This window comes from Coregonus clupeaformis, chromosome 7, assembly GCF_020615455.1.
Source record: "Coregonus clupeaformis isolate EN_2021a chromosome 7, ASM2061545v1, whole genome shotgun sequence".
NCBI lineage: Eukaryota > Metazoa > Chordata > Actinopteri > Salmoniformes > Salmonidae > Coregonus > Coregonus clupeaformis.
In genome coordinates, this window is record NC_059198.1 from 4,311,914 (window position 1) to 4,330,889 (window position 18,976).

At 42.9% G+C, this 18,976-nt stretch overlaps 2 protein-coding genes across 2 annotated transcripts in view; one reads left to right on the plus strand and one right to left on the minus strand.

Moving 5' to 3' along the window:
- Positions 1-4,053, plus strand: part of LOC121568806 (serine/threonine-protein kinase LMTK2-like) — a 60,834-nt gene extending 56,781 nt beyond the window's left edge. Inside the window, exons 13-15 of the mRNA XM_041879242.2 lie at positions 6-141; positions 452-718; positions 874-4,053. Of these exons, the coding sequence (XP_041735176.1) occupies positions 6-141; positions 452-718; positions 874-902 (432 nt within the window). The 3' untranslated portion in view covers positions 903-4,053. The remainder of the gene's footprint in view (positions 1-5; positions 142-451; positions 719-873) is intronic.
- A 253-nt stretch (positions 4,054-4,306) lies between these two features.
- The window catches only part of LOC121568808 (tectonin beta-propeller repeat-containing protein 1), a 35,947-nt gene continuing 21,277 nt past the window's right edge, over positions 4,307-18,976 (minus strand). Inside the window, 13 exon segments of the mRNA XM_041879243.2 lie at positions 4,307-5,948; positions 6,194-6,319; positions 6,466-6,572; positions 6,871-6,963; positions 7,287-7,422; positions 8,970-8,995; positions 8,998-9,143; positions 9,223-9,279; positions 9,385-9,464; positions 9,632-9,728; positions 9,874-9,967; positions 10,910-11,046; positions 17,018-17,175. Coding sequence (XP_041735177.2) covers positions 5,532-5,948; positions 6,194-6,319; positions 6,466-6,572; positions 6,871-6,963; positions 7,287-7,422; positions 8,970-8,995; positions 8,998-9,143; positions 9,223-9,279; positions 9,385-9,464; positions 9,632-9,728; positions 9,874-9,967; positions 10,910-11,046; positions 17,018-17,175 — 1,674 coding nt within the window. The 3' untranslated portion in view covers positions 4,307-5,531.

An 18,976-nucleotide genomic window follows, 5' to 3' on the forward strand; every position in this document is an offset into this window, starting at 1 on the left:
TGTAGGAGACCCCCACCAAGGAGCTGGGAGACCATTCGTCAGGTTCCAACAGCCAGGTGTCCGAGTTCAGCAGCCCTGTGCCCTCGGCCAGCTACCTGAATAGGTTCACCAACTCTACAGAGAGCTCCACAGATGAAGAAGGTAACTCATCACGATACGGCCAACATCAATCAGCATTATCAAGGCAGAACCTAAAGGGCTCCATGAATCCTACCTGACTAAATGTTCTTAATCCAAATGAATACAGCATGGTAGCTGTATATGCAGATGTTTATAGTTTGACCATGTACCAAAGATACACCATGGAAGTTAATTTGCTAATTGTTTACGTACATTTTGGTAATTTAGGGGGGCCCCTTTTGGCTAAAGAGCACCTCCCAGTGGCAAAAACGTTCTGTATAGCCACTAATTGTACCAAATCAAGGTATTAAACAGGTGTCTCTCTCCTCAGGCGGTGGGTTTGAGTGGGATGACGACTTCTCGTCCCCAGAGCCCTCAGCGTTCCTCTCCAAGGCAGCTACGGACCTGGTCGTGTCTAAGACCATGTCCCCTTCGTCTACGGCGTCGCACTACTTCTCCCCTCCCCCTCCCGGGGGCCGCGCCCCGGAGCCCAGCTGGAGTAGCTCTAACTCCAACTACTCCCGCTTCTCCATCTCCCCGGCCAGCATCGCCAGCTTCTCCCTCACACACCTCACCGACTCGGACACCGAACAAGGAGGCAAGTGGGAGTGCACTAACACACAACACACTCAAACAAACTACAGAAAACAGACAGGCGTGCGCATGTGCTTGATCTCCCCCATACATAGTAATTGAATAGGATCTCTATGATCTACCCTCTAACTCTATTTGTGTATTTCTGCCCCCCCTCAGGAAGCAGTGAAGAAGGAGAGAAAGACTAAGGTGCACATGGAAGGGACAGTTTCCCCCAACTTCTCTGAGGGGAATGGACCCAGAGCCTCGCACGACGTCAGGTGAATGAAGGAGAGCTCCACATACAGACTAAAGACAGACGGACAGATGACACAGTGTTATGAAGGCTGTGGATGCTTCTCTTCTCAGGCAGAACTGCTCCCCCCCAAGAGGAGTCCATGAAGAGAACTAGAAACAGACTGAGCCGACAGCCAACAACCCCCTCAACAAAATCCCCTTCCTTCCACTGAAAGCCTCTCAGCAAATATGACAGACGAACAGTCGAGGCCCAGTCAGGCCTCTGAGCCATGTTCTCTCCTTCTGCTTTTTCCTCTCTCGTTCTCCTTCTTACCCCCTCCATCAGTGTGTGGTGCCCCCATCAGTGCAATTCAGCAGGAAGAACAGACAACAAAATTGACCTAACTTCTTTGGTTGCTTTAAGACTTGTTGAGCGCATTCCAAGTGTTTGGTTAATGTCCTCATTTCTTGAGGGGATTCTGTTTCACCCAAAAAATACACTTGTATTTTGAAGACCTGAATCATTGACTGAACCACAAACTACAATTGAACCACAGCCCCACTGGCTGCTGGGGCATCTTGTGTCTGCAATCAAATAGGAATAATAAGCTCTTTGCATCAGGCTGACTAAAACACCAAGGCCCTTGGGTGCAACACTGCTCAGTAACATTGTTCAGTAGCACCTTTGCTACAATGTGCGATTATTACAGGAGTTGCCTTTTGGAAACTATTTATTTATTGTCAGGTCTACTCATGAAGTGTGTATGCTTCAACAGGAGATGGTCAAGAGTGGGAGAGGTATATTAGGAATTTAAGGAACAAGTTTTGGTGATCGACTCATTCACCGTCCACACATCCCATCTGTATAATTGGTGTCACTTTCTCAGTCATCTGTTCTAGTGAGAACCATAGAATAAGAATGTGTTCTACGGTGAGAATGGCTTAGTGTTATGGAACAGGAGAGGTCTGACAAAGCCTTACAGTTCAGATTCATATGATTCAGTTGAACACCATCAGTAGAAGTTTGGATAAGGTAACATTGTCACAAGCCATGGTTTGAATTAACAGTATGTGACTTCACGGTTTGTCCAGTTTCTTCACCAATCAATGGGTCTTATCACAGTGCCTATTTCATATTGATTACACTGTATACACAAATATCCTCTCCCCTTTCACTGGAGGAATCACATGATTAAGGAGTCAATACATTTTGTCCTGACACACAAGCCTAGTGACTCTGTGAGTTTGCATCAGGAGACATAGGAGTAAAAAGTTTGTTTGAAATGTAATGTAATACGAATTGTCGAGGTGTTTTGTGAAACAAATGTGCAATGAGTATGTTTTGATGAGATGTGGTTTTTGGGTATGAGTTTAATAGGAGGAGCCAGTTGTGATGTGGTAGCGTCCCAAACGGCACCATAAAGGGAATAGGGTGCTATTTGGGACGCAGATCATTTATCTGGTACTGTGCAGGATCTTACAGGAACTCAACCCCTAGTTGTCATTGGACTGACTACCAAGACAGACATGCCTGTTCTTTGTTTGGTTTACTATGTCAAACCAATTCTACACTCATACTGAGTTTTATTTTCTGCACGGGTTATTCTCCTTAACTACTGCATGTGACACAGCCGAGGTAAAGATTACCTTAAGGATTGTGGACATTGCCATAGCAACCCGGCTGTTATGCGCCACTCAACGGACTGTCTCCAGTATGATTTGTTTTGGTGTGCAGCATGGTTGGGGTCTGTATCACCACATCAATGATGTATAGAAACATAATATTATGATTCAGCTGGAGCAGCAAGGCCAGCTTTTCATGGTCTTTCTGTTCCTGTAGTTCAAACAGTTCTTCCAGACTCAATGGGTTCAACACAGATAATTATATATAGCTCTTGGTTTAGTGACTTGTCAAGGTTCCCGTCATTGGTGACGTCATTTGAACATGTCTTCAGATACGTAGTGGACAGAAACTCTCTCCTCACCTGCAGTATTCCAGACAAGGTTAACCTCTTTACTACCAGCAGCCTGTGTGTTCTTTCAGTTACACTTGAAATGTGTTTTATTCTACAGTATATACATTTGCTTAATCTTGCACATTTTAAAAGGCTAACTTAATGTTGAACTGTACTGATGTATATAAATGTTTAAATTTGTCTGTACATGGGGAATGATGTAATCAAGTCCTAGGTACGAGGTTTCATTTTGTAATTTAAAGCAGCGTTTAAAAAGAGCAACATATCACAGTAAAAAACAAAATGAGGAACGGTTAAATTAAAGGTGCTACACAAGATTTGTTGAAATTTTTCATTGTAATTTCAGAAAATGTCCATATCTGCAGTAACAGTGGAATGATAGTTTCACAGTATTACCTACCCCGCTAGTGATGTGATATCCTACTATTGATTTCTCCCGCCAGAGCGGCATCGGTTGTCAAAATGGGAAAGCTGTTCTGACTGTGGCTGTACCATCTAGTGGAAATCGCTAATTTCCTGGTTGCTAACATTCTATTCTGTTTGCTCAATTTCAGTTTGAGAAAACAAGCACTGAATAGTGTAGAGAATCATTGTACCATCTAAATTGCTGTGAAAAACATTTTCATTAACCAAAAATAGTTTTTACAGCTGTTTGAAGCTGGTGGACCAAAATCTAAAGTTACTTTTGGTTTTGGTCCACCAGCTTCAAAAACGGCTGTAAAAATGTTTTTGAAAAGATGTCACAGCAATTTAGATGGTACAATGATTCTCTACACTATTCACTGCTTTTTTTCTCAAAGTGAGCGAAGTGTAGAATTTTAGCAACCAGGAAATTAGATTTCCACTAGATAACAGCCACAAAGTCAGAACCAATCAATACGAGAAGATCACAACACTGGCAGGTAAGTAATACTATTCCACTATTAGCACCAAATATTATGGACATTTCCTGAAATTACAATGTAAAAATGCCAAAAAATCATAGTGTAGCACCTTTAAAGACAAACAGATAGGAAAATCCATTCTGTCCTTTAAATTTTACAAATTGTAATATTTTTACTTCATATTGATGATGATCATGCTTAGTGTATTTGAATGATGTTTATAATTACACTGTTTAATATGGAAATAAATGTACATTTCCTTCTATAGCTTGTCTGATTGTGCTCAACACCTAGAAGTACCCCATGTGTTACTTACTCAACCAGCCAACCTATTTTGGTAGAACAAAATGTTAAGTGGTGTAACTAAGTTATTTACATAACATGCATTATTAAAAGTTAACACCAACTCCATCTCACACCTGTACAAACATGAAGTATCACTTTAGTGTAGTGAAATTCAACTTTAACTCCCAAGTGATAACACAAGGCCCATACAAAGAGAACACCCAAGGTTGCAGAGCTGTTTTGGAATTTATTTCAGTTGTCTGTCCTTGTAAGAGGACATCCATAACATTCAAACCTGCTGTATTCACAGCTTCAACAGTCAAGGCCACAGCAAACTCAGACAGGAATTCAAACAAAACAGCAGTGCGCAGACATTACGCTGCACTTTTAAAGGTAGTTTACACTTGAGCTGACATCGCCAAACATCCAGGAAATTGCCTTTAAAGTCAAGTGTAGTGTGATGTAGGCACAGTGCTGTTTGTTTGAATCCCGTCTCCGTATCTGCATGGAATACTGAAGTAACAAACACTGAAAACTAATCCACCAGGGATAAGTCAAAACTAGAGCCTGGAGTTTCTGCTGATCATGTGATCTGAGCAGGAAGAACTCCTATTCATAACATTCTGGATGTTAACAATACCTAACACAGCAAATAGATGCTATTCATTCTGAATTCAGGTCCGTATTATTTACTACCCTTGATGTTTTTACCATCTTAGGAAAGAACTGGTGTTAAATTGACAGTGATGTTCTTAAAATAATCCTTGTTGTCATGGAAGCCCAGAGCTATTGCTAGAATTGATATTTTTTGTTCTGAAGAAAAAAAGCTACTTCAACCACTACATTCCAAACATCATGCAGGCCAAAACATGAATAAACCAAGATGACAGCCAAAAAGCTATAAAATAAATAATTCCAAAGCACACAGACCTTGATGAAAAAGTACTGTTTGTCAACTAGGTAAATGAGAAAGCAAAAACAACGACAACAAAACAAAATCATACAAAGCAAGACTATACTGTGAGGTCCAAGGGAGTGGAGTAGGCAGTCAGTGTGTTGGTTGGTACAGAACCCTGGTATGGGACACAGGCATGCCGAGGACTCTGTTCCATTTCTCACCCTAGCAACTTATCCTAGCACCTGCCACTAATGTTCACAGACCTTAATGGACTGGATGAAAACTGACAGAAGCTCTAATACGTCTACTGCTTACAGACATATGAACACTGAAGGGATGGTCTCGGTCAAAGGTGGCCAACTCGCATTGGTAGCACACATTTCAGCCTAGCACTAACTGATTTAAATATCCAACTAAATCATGGTCTTTCCATTTAGACCAACGTTACCATGTTTGTGCTGGGTTGGAGCAAAAATGTGCAACCAGGGTTGGAAATGGAACCAGGCACACACAGGGCTGTGAGTAGAGATGGAGGAACGGGGCGGGTTAGTAGGGGCCCTACAGACCCACAGCGTTCCCGTTCTCCTGTGACAAAGGTATCCTGGCAGGGAGTGGACTACAGGGGGTGGTGTCAGTAAGGGCTGGCCTGGCAGGTAGTGGACTACAGGGGGTTGTGTCAGTAAGGGCTGGCCTGGCAGGGAGTGGGCTACAGGGGGTGGTGTCAGTAAGGGCCGGCCTGGCAGGGAGTGGGCTATGGGGGGTGGTGCCAGTAAGGGCCGGCCTGGCAGGGAGTGGGCTACAGGGGGTGGTATAAGTAAGGGCCGGCCTGGCAGGGAGTGGGCTACGGGGGGTGGTGTCAGTAAGGGCTGGCCTGGCAGGGAGTGGGCTACGGGGGGTGGTGTCAGTAAGGGCAGGGTGGGGGGCACGCAGAACCTCTGTGGAGTTCCCTCTCACACTGATGTGTTCCCATCCTCCCTGAAAGACAGAGTTCCTTACATTAACATGACATCTCTTCCATAACCATCTTCACAACAACGGAGGTATTTCAGATACTGTACAATGTCTGCATCCCAAATGGCACCTTATTCCCTTTGTAGTGCACCATTTGTGACCAGGGCCCATAGGCCTCTGGTCAAAAGTAGTGATTTGAATATGGTGCCATTTTGGACACGGCCAATGTATTTGGAGCGGACATCAAAACCCAGTTGGTAATGACTCACCCCGATGCCATAGTCCCAGGATTGGCCCTTGGGCTGCATGGGTCCCACCCCCAGCCTGTGACAGACAGCTCCATGGACAGACAACTCACTGGGGCAGCCTGGGACCCAGTCTGCTATCACCCACACCTGGACAAAACAACACCACATGACCAGGTGTTGGAAGTAGAAAATAAGTCACTAATAACTTACTCACCACTGTAAAATGAGCTTTAAAAAAAACAGCACTTTTTAAATGTAAAAATGATTTCACTTTTTGGGAGCGTTGTACTAACCTGGTCTAGAGGTCCTACTGAGACTTTAGTCACGTTGTTGGAGATGAGCTCCCAGGCTGAGCCCTGGGGGTAGCTGGGAGTCAGGCCCTGTCTGTACCACAGGTTACCTACACACACAGCAGGGGAGAACAGCGGTCAGGAGAGACTTTCCTAACTATTCCATTAGTTAGGAAACAATGATCTTGCTTGTCGATTCATCCATCTAGGGACTACGTCTGAAAGTGCAGATGGAAATGAGTGTTTTCCTTACCCCGGCACATTTACATTGATGTGGACAAATGTTGATTAATGTGCACTGTCCCTGTCAATTAAATACATTCCTTCATTGACTTATCAGAGAGCTCTCCTGCAAAGCAAGCATCGAAAGAGCTGACCCACAGGTTGTGGATAGTCCTGGGTACTCACTGTTTTCGTCCACAGCGTAGACAGAGGTTCTCCCTACAGACAGCTGTCTGAGGCTCTGTCTGGGCGGGGAAGGGATGTGGTACCAACACTCTCCTGCAGGATGATGACAAAGAACAAAAAAAACGAGTTGACTAAGGTTCAGTATGGGCCAGGAAATGGGAAATACACAGATTAAGCCTAGTCCTGGACTAAAACGTGCTTTCAATTGAAAATCTCCAATGAGGGTTATTTTTTGTCCAGTACTAGTCTTACAGTGATCTGTGTCTAGAAACGGGCCATTATGTGCTTTCAAAAAGAAATGTATTAGCATTCGTTGTGTATTTCAGTCATAGAGCACTGTAGGCCATCCATATATATCCAGCATCTCAGAAGGACCCAGATGTTTGTTTGGTTCCTCCCCAGGGTGTGGGTCTCACCTGCAGGGTTGCTGGCGGACACTGAGCCCCTGTAGAACACGGCTCTGTCCCTGGCGATGGCCCACACCTGGTGACCACCCCCGATGGAGATGGACTTGAAGGGCTGGTCAGTACCCACGTGGAGCCACGAGGAACCCTGGGGTGGTATAGTCAGAGATGGCATGAACAATCAACAGCACAGCACCATAGAATGTAATACAACATATTACATACTTACGGTATTAGCTATGTATATATACATTTTTAAATGTATTACGGTCAGAATTATTTATTTTTTCATTGTCATACACTACATGGCTAAAAGTATGTGGACATCCCTTTAAAATTAGTGGGTTCAGCCACACCTGTTGCAACAGGTGTATAAAATCACACAGCCATCCAATCTCCATAGACAAACAGACAGTAGAATGGCCCGTACTGAAGAGCTCAGTGACTTTCAACGTGGCACCGTCATAGGATGCCACCTTTCCAACAAGTCAGTTCGTCACATTTCTGCCCTGCTAGAGCTGCCCCGGTCAACTGTAAGTGCTGTTATTGTGAAGTGGAAACATCTATGAGCAACAATGGCTCAGCCGTGAAGTGGTATGCCACACAAGCTCACAGAACGGGACCCCCGAGTGCTGAAGCGCGTACAAATCGTCTGTCCTCGGTTGCAACACTCTCTACCGAGTTTCAAACTGCCTCTGGAAGCAAACTCAGCACAAGAACAGTTCACCTGGAGCTTCATGAAATGGGTTTCCATGGCCGAGCAACCACACACAAGCCTAAGATCACAATGCGCAATGCCAAGCGTCGGCTGGAGTGGTATAAAGCTCGCAGCCATTGGACTCTGGAGCAGTGGAAACACGTTCTCTGGAGTGATAAATCCCGCTTTACCATCTGGCAGTCTGATGGACGAATCTTGGTTTGGCGGATGCCAGGAGAACCTGCCCAAATGCATAGTGCCAACTGTAAAGTTTGGTGGAGGAGAAATAATGGTCTGGGGCTGTTTTTCATGGTTCGGGCTAGGCCCCTTAGTTCCAGTGAAGGGAAATCTTAACGCTACAGCATACAATTAAATTCTAGACAATTATGTGCTTCCAACTTTGTGGCAACAGTTTGGGGAAGGCCCTTTCCTGTTTCAGCATGACAATGCCCCCATGCACAAAGCGAGTTCCATACAGAAATGGTTTGTCGAGATCGGTGTGGAAGAACGTGACTGGCCTGTACAGAGCCCTGACCTCAACCCCATCGAACACCTTTGGGATGAATTGGAACGCTGACTGCGAGCCAGGCCTAACCACCCAAAATCAGTGCCCGACCTCACTAATGCTCTTGTGGCTGAATGGAAGCAAGTCCCCGCAGCAATGTTCCAACAGCTAGTGGAAAGCCTTCCCAGAAGAGTGGAGGCCGTTATAGCAGCAAGGGGGGACCAACTCCATATTAATGCCAAAGTGTACGTCCTAGACTCGTAACATATTCACTTGGGAACGGAAGAAAGCTGGATACTGAGGTTTGGTCAGAATTGATTGTAAAAAAAGTCTGACGAAAAGGGGGTGCTGAACTCTGTTATATAGAAGAATAACATTGGAGTGAGCATGTTGTTTGATCATAGTTTAATCAAAGAGGATGTTATTCTGTGATGGTAGTAATGAGTGTCTTTGGTTAAAGTCCCAGGTTGTAGGGTTTGGGGGTGTTCCTCACCGCAGGGTTTTGGGGGGTGACCCCAGGCGACACAGGACGTCCCCCTTGTCACTGAGGCCCCAGACTGGGACCTGCTCCATACTGCTCTGAGCCAGGCACGGCAACACTGTGATGTCACTCAGGGGGATGGGCGGGACTTCCTGCCACGGGGCAGTCAGGGTGATTTTACACTTCCTGTGTGGAAACGAGAAACATCATCATCAAACTCTTCCTACTGAAATGTTTGAGTGTGAGTGAGTGAAAGAGACTATACCTGAACCAGCGCCTACGTCTGACAAAGTCCTTCAGGCTCTTGTTGCCATGAAACGTCCTACATGACGGAGACACAGAACACAGTCAATCAACACAAGACTAAGATAAGTGTAAGCCATGATATAGGGTTGATCAAACATGAATGGACATATGTATTTCTTACACAGGGAAGTCTGCTGCATACTGCCATCCTTCTTTGTCTGTCCCTCCTGAGAAAGCGAAGTCGACTGCCCACTCTGTCACCTGGCATAACAGAGGCATGTTTCATGTTGAGATGGAGGGGGAGACAGAGTACAAGTACAACATTAACAACTCAAGATACAGTTTGAAAAAAATAGAACATTGAACTCTGTGTTAGTTGTAATAAGAGGTTTTAGGGTGTAGGGGGTTTAGGGACTAGGTCTACCTACCCAGCTCCACTGAGGCGAGGGTGGGTGGGTGGTGGACTTGGTGCACTCTGTAAAGCCATTGTCATCACTCCACGGGAACCGGTCTGTGGGGAGAAGCCTGGAAGGGTGGCAAAGTGGATATTACACACACTGACCTATATAGGAGCAGTCGGAAGTGTCTAGAACATATTATTGCAACGCACACACACACACACACACACACACACACACAGTTGCACAGTCGCGTGAGAGAGATGTAGTACTTGTCTGTGTATCCGGTCATGGGATTCCATCGCTGGTTCTCATAGATGTACACAGTCCTTACATCTGTCTGTGTGTGCAGGCTACCCGTGTCTCCTACAAAACAGAGAAAAGTCACAACTCTGCTATAATAAGTCTAATGGTGTAGCAGGACCATGCAAAGTCTATGGTTGCATCCCAAATGGCACCATCTTCCCTTTATAGTGCACTACTTTTGACCAAAGCCCTGGTCAAAAGTATTGCACTATATTAGGGAATAGAGTGCCATTTGAGACGCATACTATGAGTTTATCCCATTGCAACGACTTCAATCATGCTCAGGCAATCACCCACTCAGTTAGCCAAGCAGTAAGTTATTAATAAGTAATAAGGCTATTCACTTTTTTAGTTCTCTAGCTGGAAGGTTCACTAATACAGTACTTTGAATCGTTACTTTATACTTGGCTACAACACTTTGTAATTTGGGTGAACTATTCCTTTAACCATATTGACTGTATAAGCAGGTTGAAGGCTAGGTTGAAAATGACAAAAGGTAAAAACAAGAGGATTCTAATGGGACCAGCTATGCTAGTTAGCAACGGCGCTGGTAGTTAGCAATGGCACTGGTCCCATGAATCGTTTTTTTTTCTAAAAGCTTCCACATGGAATCAAAACTTGTCGTAACCTCCTTTACCTTCAACCTAGGTTGAAGGTAAAGAAGCTTAAAGTGTAAAGATTAAAGAAGCTTACAGGGTGGACTAGTAAAGGCACGGTGTAAGGCAGGGGTGAACAACTTGAGTCCTCAAGAACCGCAGTCACAGTGCTTGCTGGTTTTCATCTTTAATTAAGGTCAATCAATGACTTAATCAGCTAAATGGAAGAAATGATTGAAAACCATCACAGGTGTGTTCATTAGGGCAAAATGTTTTTTTTGCAACGGAAAATGAGTGTTTCTTATTGGACAAGTCCGGGTAGTCCATTTTTGTCTGTTTGGTGCCTAATGAACACAACCCAGGACTGTGGTGGCCTGGAAGACTGAGTTGTGGGGTCATTTATTACCCTGAGGGGGCTCTTCCCCAGCAGCGCTGCCCGAGCCAGAGTAGACCCAGGCGGTGCCGTCACACCCGATCCCCCACACCACACTCAGACTGTTAGACTCTACACAGCGCAGGTGGCCCGGGACCTGCAGCCAAAACCTGCACCAGGACCAGACAGTACAGCTAGTGGTTAGCGGATCTAGTGGTTAGCGCCCAGACAGCGTTAGCATCACAGGAGGCTGGCGAGGGAAGGACGGTTTATAATAATGTCTGGAATGTAGTGGTGTTAAACACATGGAAACCATGTGCTTGATAACATTCCACTTATTCCGTTCCAGCCATTAGTATGAGGCCGTCATCCTCAATTAAGGTGCCACCAACCACCTGTGGTTAGCATCCAGCAAAAGAGGCAGAGAGGCACTAGCACCAATTGCCAACAGTAAGACAGACGTTAGAACTTAGCACTATGCTTAAGATTACCAGAGATAAGACGATCATTGTTTTAGCAGGTTAGTAGTAGCTAATAGATTGAAGTCAGCTGAGTTACGTTAGCCAAACAACAGTGGACATCCCAAGTGTTAGCATGTTAGCTATATGAGTGCAAGAACAGAGAAAATAACAAGGGTACATGGTTGGTTGGCTTCAAGGCAGTGAAGGAACATGCTACAGTGTGTAATAACAGTGCGTGGTATGTTGGTAAAGGTAAAGCTCAATGTGTGGTATGCTGGTAAAGCTCAATGTGTGGTATGGTTGGTAAAGCTCAATGTGTGGTATATTGGTAAAGCTCAATGTGTGGTATATTGGTAAAGCTCAATGTGTGGTATGTTGGTAAAGGTAAAGCTCAATGTGTGATATGTTGGTAAAGGTAAAGCTCAAAATGTGATATGTTGGTAAAGCTCAATGTATGGTATGTTGGTAAAGGTAAAGCTCAATGTGTGATATGTTGGTAAAGGTAAAGCTCAATGTGTGGTATGTTGGTAAAGGTAAAGCTCAATGTGTGGTATGTTGGTAAAGGTAAAGCTCAATGTGTGGTATGTTGGTAAAGCTCAATGTGTGATATGTTGGTAAAGCTCAATGTATGGTATGCTGGTAAAGCTCAATGTGTGGTATGTTGGTAAAGTTCAATGTGTGGTATATTGGTAAAGCTCAATGTACAGTATGTTGGTAAAGCTCAATGTATGGTATGTTGGTAAAGCTCAATGTATGGTATGTTGGTAAAGCTCAATGTATGGTATGTTGGTAAAGGTAAAGCTCAATGTGTGATATGTTGGTAAAGGTAAAGCTCAATGTGTGATATGTTGGTAAAGGTAAAGCTCAATGTGTGATATGTTGGTAAAGGTAAAGCTCAATGTGTGGTATGTTGGTAAAGCTAAAGCTCAATGTATGGTATGCTGGTAAAGCTCAATGTGTGGTATGTTGGTAAAGCTCAATATGTGGTATTTTGGTAAAGCTCAATGTGTGGTATGTTGGTAAAGCTCAATATATGGTATGTTGGTAAAGGTAAAGCTCAATGTGTGATATGTTGGTAAAGGTAAAGCTCAATGTGTGGTATGTTGGTAAAGCTAAAGCTCAATGTATGGTATGCTGGTAAAGCTCAATGTGTGGTATGTTGGTAAAGCTCAATGTGTGGTATATTGGTAAAGCTCAATGTGTGGTATGTTGATAAAGGTAAAGCTCAATGTGTGGTATGTTGGTAAAGGTAAAGCTCAATGTGTGATATGTTGGTAAAGGTAAAGCTCAATGTGTGGTATGTTGGTAAAGGTAAAGCTCAATGTGTGATATGTTGGTAAAGGTAAAGCTCAATGTGTGGTATGTTGGTAAAGCTAAAGCTCAATGTGTGATATGTTGGTACAGCTCAATGTATGGTATGCTGGTGAAGCTCAATCTGTGGTATGTTGGTAAAGTTCAATGTGTGGTATATTGGTAAAGCTCAATGTATGGTATGTTGGTAAAGGTAAAGCTCAATGTGTGATATGTTGGTAAAGGTAAAGCTCAATGTGTGATATGTTGGTAAAGGTAAAGCTCAATGTGTGGTATGTTGGTAAAGCTAAAGCTCAATGTATGGTATGCTGGTAAAGCTCAATGTGTGGTATGTTGGTAAAGCTCACTGTGTGGTATATTGGTAAAGCTCAATGTGTGGTATATTGGTAAAGCTCAATATGTGGTATGTTGGTAAAGGTAAAGCTCAATGTGTGATATGTTGGTAAAGGTAAAGCTCAATATGTGATATGTTGGTAAAGCTCAATGTATGGTATGTTGGTAAAGGTAAAGCTCAATGTGTGATATGTTGGTAAAGGTAAAGCTCAATGTGTGGTATGTTGGTAAAGCTAAAGCTCAATGTGTGATATGTTGGTAAAGGTAAAGCTCAATGTGTGATATGTTGGTAAAGGTAAAGCTCAATGTGTGATATGTTGGTAAAGCTAAAGCTCAATGTGTGATATGTTGGTAAAGGTAAAGCTCAATGTGTGGTATGTTGGTAAAGGTAAAGCTCAATGTGTGGTATGTGGTAAAGGTAAAGCTCAATGTGTGGTATGTTGGTAAAGGTAAAGCTCAATGTATGGTATGTTGGTAAAGGTAAAGCTCAATGTGTGATATGTTGGTAAAGGTAAAGCTCAATGTGTGATATGTTGGTAAAGGTAAAGCTCAATGTATGATATGTTGGTAAAGCTCAATATGTGGTATGTTGGTAAAGGTAAAGCTCAATGTGTGATATGTTGGTAAAGGTAAAGCTCAATGTGTGGTATGTTGGTAAAGGTAAAGCTCAATGTGTGGTATGTGGTAAAGGTAAAGCTCAATATGTGGTATGTTGGTAAAGGTAAAGCTCAATGTGTGATATGTTGGTAAAGGTAAAGCTCAATGTGTGATATGTTGGTAAAGGTAAAGCTCAATGTATGATATGTTGGTAAAGCTCAATGTATGGTATGTTGGTAAAGGTAAAGCTCAATGTGTGATATGTTGGTAAAGGTAAAGCTCAATGTGTGGTATGTTGGTAAAGGTAAAGCTCAATGTGTGGTATGTGGTAAAGGTAAAGCTCAATGTGTGGTATGTTGGTAAAGGTAAAGCTCAATGTGTGGTATGTTGGTAAAGGTAAAGCTCAATGTGTGATATGTTGGTAAAGGTAAAGCTCAATGTGTGATATGTTGGTAAAGGTAAAGCTCAATGTATGATATGTTGGTAAAGCTCAATATGTGGTATGTTGGTAAAGGTAAAGCTCAATGTGTGGTATGTGGTAAAGGTAAAGCTCAAAATGTGATATGTTGGTAAAGCTCAATATGTGGTATGTTGGTAAAGGTAAAGCTCAATGTGTGGTATGTTGGTAAAGGTAAAGCTCAATGTGTGGTATGTTGGTAAAGGTAAAACTCAATGTGTGGTATGTTGGTAAAGGTAAAGCTCAATGTGTGGTATGTTGGTAAAGGTAAAGCTCAATGTGTGATATGTTGGTAAAGGTAAAGCTCAATGTGTGATATGTTGGTAAAGGTAAAGCTCAATGTGTGATATGTTGGTAAAGGTAAAGCTCAATGTATGATATGTTGGTAAAGGTAAAGCTCAATGTGTGATATGTTGGTAAAGGTAAAGCTCAATGTGTGGTATGTTGGTAAAGGTAAAGCTCAATATGTGATATGTTGGTAAAGCTCAATGTATGGTATGTTGGTAAAGGTAAAGCTCAATGTGTGATATGTTGGTAAAGGTAAAGCTCAATGTGTGGTATGTTGGTAAAGGTAAAGCTCAATATGTGATATGTTGGTAAAGCTCAATGTATGGTATGTTGGTAAAGGTAAAGCTCAATGTGTAATATGTTGGTAAAGGTAAAGCTCAATGTATGATATGTTGGTAAAGGTAAAGCTCAATGTGTGATATGTTGGTAAAGGTAAAGCTCAATGTATGATATGTTGGTAAAGGTAAAGCTCAATGTGTGATATGTTGGTAAAGGTAAAGCTCAATGTATGATACAGTGGGGAAAAAAAGTATTTAGTCAGCCACCAATTGTGCAAGTTCTCCCACTTAAAAATATGAGAGAGGCCTGTAATTTTCATCATAGGTACACGTCAACTATGACAGAGAAAATGAGGAAAAAAAATCCAGAAAATCACATTGTAGGATTTTTTATGAATTTATTTGCAAATTATGGTGGAAAATAAGTATTTGGTCAATAACAAAAGTTTCTCAATACTTTGTTATATACCCTTTGTTGGCAATGACACAGGTCAAACGTTTTCTGTAAGTCTTCACAAGGTTTTCACACACTGTTGCTGGTATTTTGGCCCATTCCTCCATGCAGATCTCCTCTAGAGCAGTGATGTTTTGGGGCTGTCGCTGGCAATACGGACTTTCAACTCCCCGCCAAAGATTTTCTATGGGGTTGAGATCTGGAGACTGGCTAGGCCACTCCAGGACCTTGAAATGCTTCTTACGAAGCCACTCCTTCGTTGCCCGGGCGGTGTGTTTGGGATCATTGTCATGCTGAAAGACCCAGCCACGTTTCATCTTCAATGCCCTTGCTGATGGAAGGAGGTTTTCACTCAAAATCTCATGATACATGGCCCCATTCATTCTTTCCTTTACACGGATCAGTCGTCCTGGTCCCTTTGCAGAAAAACAGCCCCAAAGCATGATGTTTCCACCCCCATGCTTCACAGTAGGTATGGTGTTCTTTGGATGCAACTCAGCATTCTTTGTCCTCCAAACACGACGAGTTGAGTTTTTACCAAAAAATTATATTTTGGTTTCATCTGACATTCTCCCAATCCTCTTCTGGATCATCCAAATGCACTCTAGCAAACTTCAGACGGGCCTGGACATGTACTGGCTTAAGCAGGGGGACACGTCTTGTACTGCAGGTTTTGAGTCCCTGGCAGCGTAGTGTGTTACTGATGGTAGGCTTTGTTACTTTGGTCCCAGCTCTCTGCAGGTCATTCACTAGGTCCCCCTGTGTGGTTCTGGGATTTTTGCTCACCGTTCTTGTGATCATTTTGACCCCACAGGGTGAGATCTTGCGTGGAGCCCCAGATCGAGGGAGATTATCAGTGGTCTTGTATGTCTTCCATTTCCTAATAATTGCTCCCACAGTTGATTTCTTCAAACCAAGCTGCTTACCTATTGCAGATTCAGTCTTCCCAGCCTGGTGCAGGTCTACAATTTTGTTTCTGGTGTCCTTTGACAGCTCTTTGGTCTTGGCCATAGTGGAGTTTGGAGTGTGACTGTTTGAGGTTGTGAACAGGTGTCTTTTATACTGATAACAAGTTCAAACAGGTGCCATTAATACAGGTAACGAGTGGAGGACAGAGGAGCCTCTTAAAGAAGAAGTTACAGGTCTGTGAGAGCCAGAAATCTTGCTTGTTTGTAGGTGACCAAATACTTATTTTCCACCATAATTTGCAAATAAATTCATTAAAAATCCTACAATGTGATTTTCTGGATTTTTTTTTCTCATTTTGTCTGTCATAGTTGACGTGTACCTATGATGAAAATTACAGGCCTCTCTCATCTTTTTAAGTGGAAGAACTTGCACAATTGGTGGCTGACTAAATACTTTTTTTCCCCACTGTATGTTGGTAAAGGTAAAGCTCAATGTGTGGTATGTTGGTAAAGGTAAAGCTCAATGTGTGGTATGTTGGTAATGGTAAAGCTCAATGTATGATATGTTGGTAAAGCTCAATATGTGGTATGTTGGTAAAGGTAAAGCTCAATGTGTGGTATGTTGGTAAAGGTAAAGCTCAATGTGTGGTATGTTGGTAAAGGTAAAGCTCAATGTGTGGTATGTTGGTAATGCTCAATGTGTGGTATGTTGGTAAAGGTAAAGCTCAATGTGTGATATGTTGGTAAAGGTAAAGCTCAATGTGTGGTATGTTATAATAATAATAAATAAATAATAATATGCCATTTAGCAGACGCTTTTATCCAAAGCGACTTACAGTCATGTGTGCATACATTTTTACGTATGGGTGGTCCCGGGGATCGAACCCACTACCCTGGCGTTACAAGCGCCATGCTCTACCAATTGAGCTACAGAGGACCACAATGTTGGTAAAGGTAAAGCTCAATGTGTGATATGTTGGTAAAAGGTCAAGCTCAATGTATGGTATGTTGGTAATGCTCAATGTGTGGTATGTTGGTAAAAGGTCAAGCTCACATCATGTCACAGGGCAAGGTGTGTGCCGGGGCCTCCAGAAAGGGAGAGGGCTCATGTACCATCACGTCCCCCTTGGAGGTGACTGACCACAGGGCCTGTCGGGAGGGAGTTCCCCTGATCCCTCTGGCCTCACAGCAGCACCCAGCCAACAGGGACAGCTGCATAGGAAACACAGACACCCCTTCAGCGATATGGCCAATGGTACAGTCCGGATGGATAATAGTAATAATACTGGACTACATTTACACAGCAGGTGGACAACATTGAAACATAAACTTTCTAGAGAGTATTTGGTATCCTCTCTTATGATAAGTACTGAGGCAGCGCCCCACATGGCACCCTATTCCCTATGTACAGTTGAAGTCGGAAGTTTACATACACCTTAGCCAAATACATTTAAACTCAGTTTTTCACAATTCCTGACATTTAATCCTAGTATAAATTCCCTTTCTTAGGTCAGTTAGGATCACCACTTTATTTTAAGAATGTGAAATGTCAGAATAATAGTAGAGAGAATAATTTATTTCAGCTTTTATTTATTTCATCACATTCCCAGTGGGTCAGAAGTTTACATACACTCAATTAGTATTTGGTAGCATTGCCTTTAAATTGTTTAACTTGTGTCAAACGTTTTGGGTAGCCTTCCACAAGCTTCCCACAATAAATTGGGTGAATTTTGGCCCATTCCTCCTGACAGAGCTGGTGTAACTGAGTCAGGTTTGTAGGCCTCCTTGCTCGCGCACGCTTTTTCAGTTTTTCCCACAAATGTTCTATAGGATTGAGGTCAGGGCTTTGTGATGGCCACTCCAATACCTTGACTTTGTTGTCCTTAAGCCATTTTGCCACAACTTTGGAAGTATGCTTGGGGTCATTGTCCATTTGGAAGACCCATTTGCGACCAAGCTTTAACTTCCTGACTGATGTCTTGAGATGTTGCTTCAATATATCCACATCATTTTCCTTCCCCATGATGCCATCTATTTTGTGAAGTGCACCAGTCCCTCCTGCAGCAAAGCACCCCCACAGCATGATGCTGCCACCCGCGTGCTTCACAGTTGGGATGGTGTTCTTCGGCTTGCAAGCACCCCTTTTTCCTCCAAACATAATGATGGTCATTATGGCCAAATAGTTATATTTTTGTTTCATCAGACCAGAGGATATTTCTCCAAAAGGAACAATCTTTGTCCCCATGTGCAGTTGCAAACTGTAGTCTGGCTTTTCTATGGCGGTTTTGGAGCAGTGGCTTCTTCCTTGCTGAGCAGCCTTTCAGGTTATGTCAATATAGGACTCGTTTTACTGTGGATATAGATACTTTTGTACCTGTTTCCTCCAGCATCTTCACAAGGTCCTTTGCTGTTGTTCTGGGATTGATTTGCACTTTTCGCACCAAAGTATGTTAATATCTAGGAGACAGAACGCGTCTCCTTCCTGAGCGGTATGACGGCTGCGTGGTCCCATGGTGTTTATACTTGCATACTATTGTTTGTACAGATGGACGTGGTACCTTCAGGCATTTGGAAATTGCTCCCAAGGATAGACCAGACTTGTGGAGGTCTACAATTATTTTTCTGAGGTCTTTGCTGGTTTCTTTTGATTTTCCCATGATGTCAAGCAAAGAGGCACTGAGTTTGAAGGTAGTCCTTGAAATACATCCACAGGTACACCTCCAATTGACTCAAATGATGTCAATTAGCCTATCAGAAGCTTCTAAAGCCATGACATCATTTTCAGGAACTTTCCAAGCTGTTTAAAGGCACAGTCAACTTAGTGTATGTAAACTTCTGACCCACTGGAATTGTGATACAGTGAATTATAAGTGAAATAATCTGTCTGGAAACAATTGTTGGAAAAATTACATGTGTCATGCACAAAGTAGATGTCCTAACCGACTTGCCAAAACTATAGTTTGTTAACAAGAAATTTGTGGAGTGGTTGAAAAATGAGTTTTAATGACTCCAA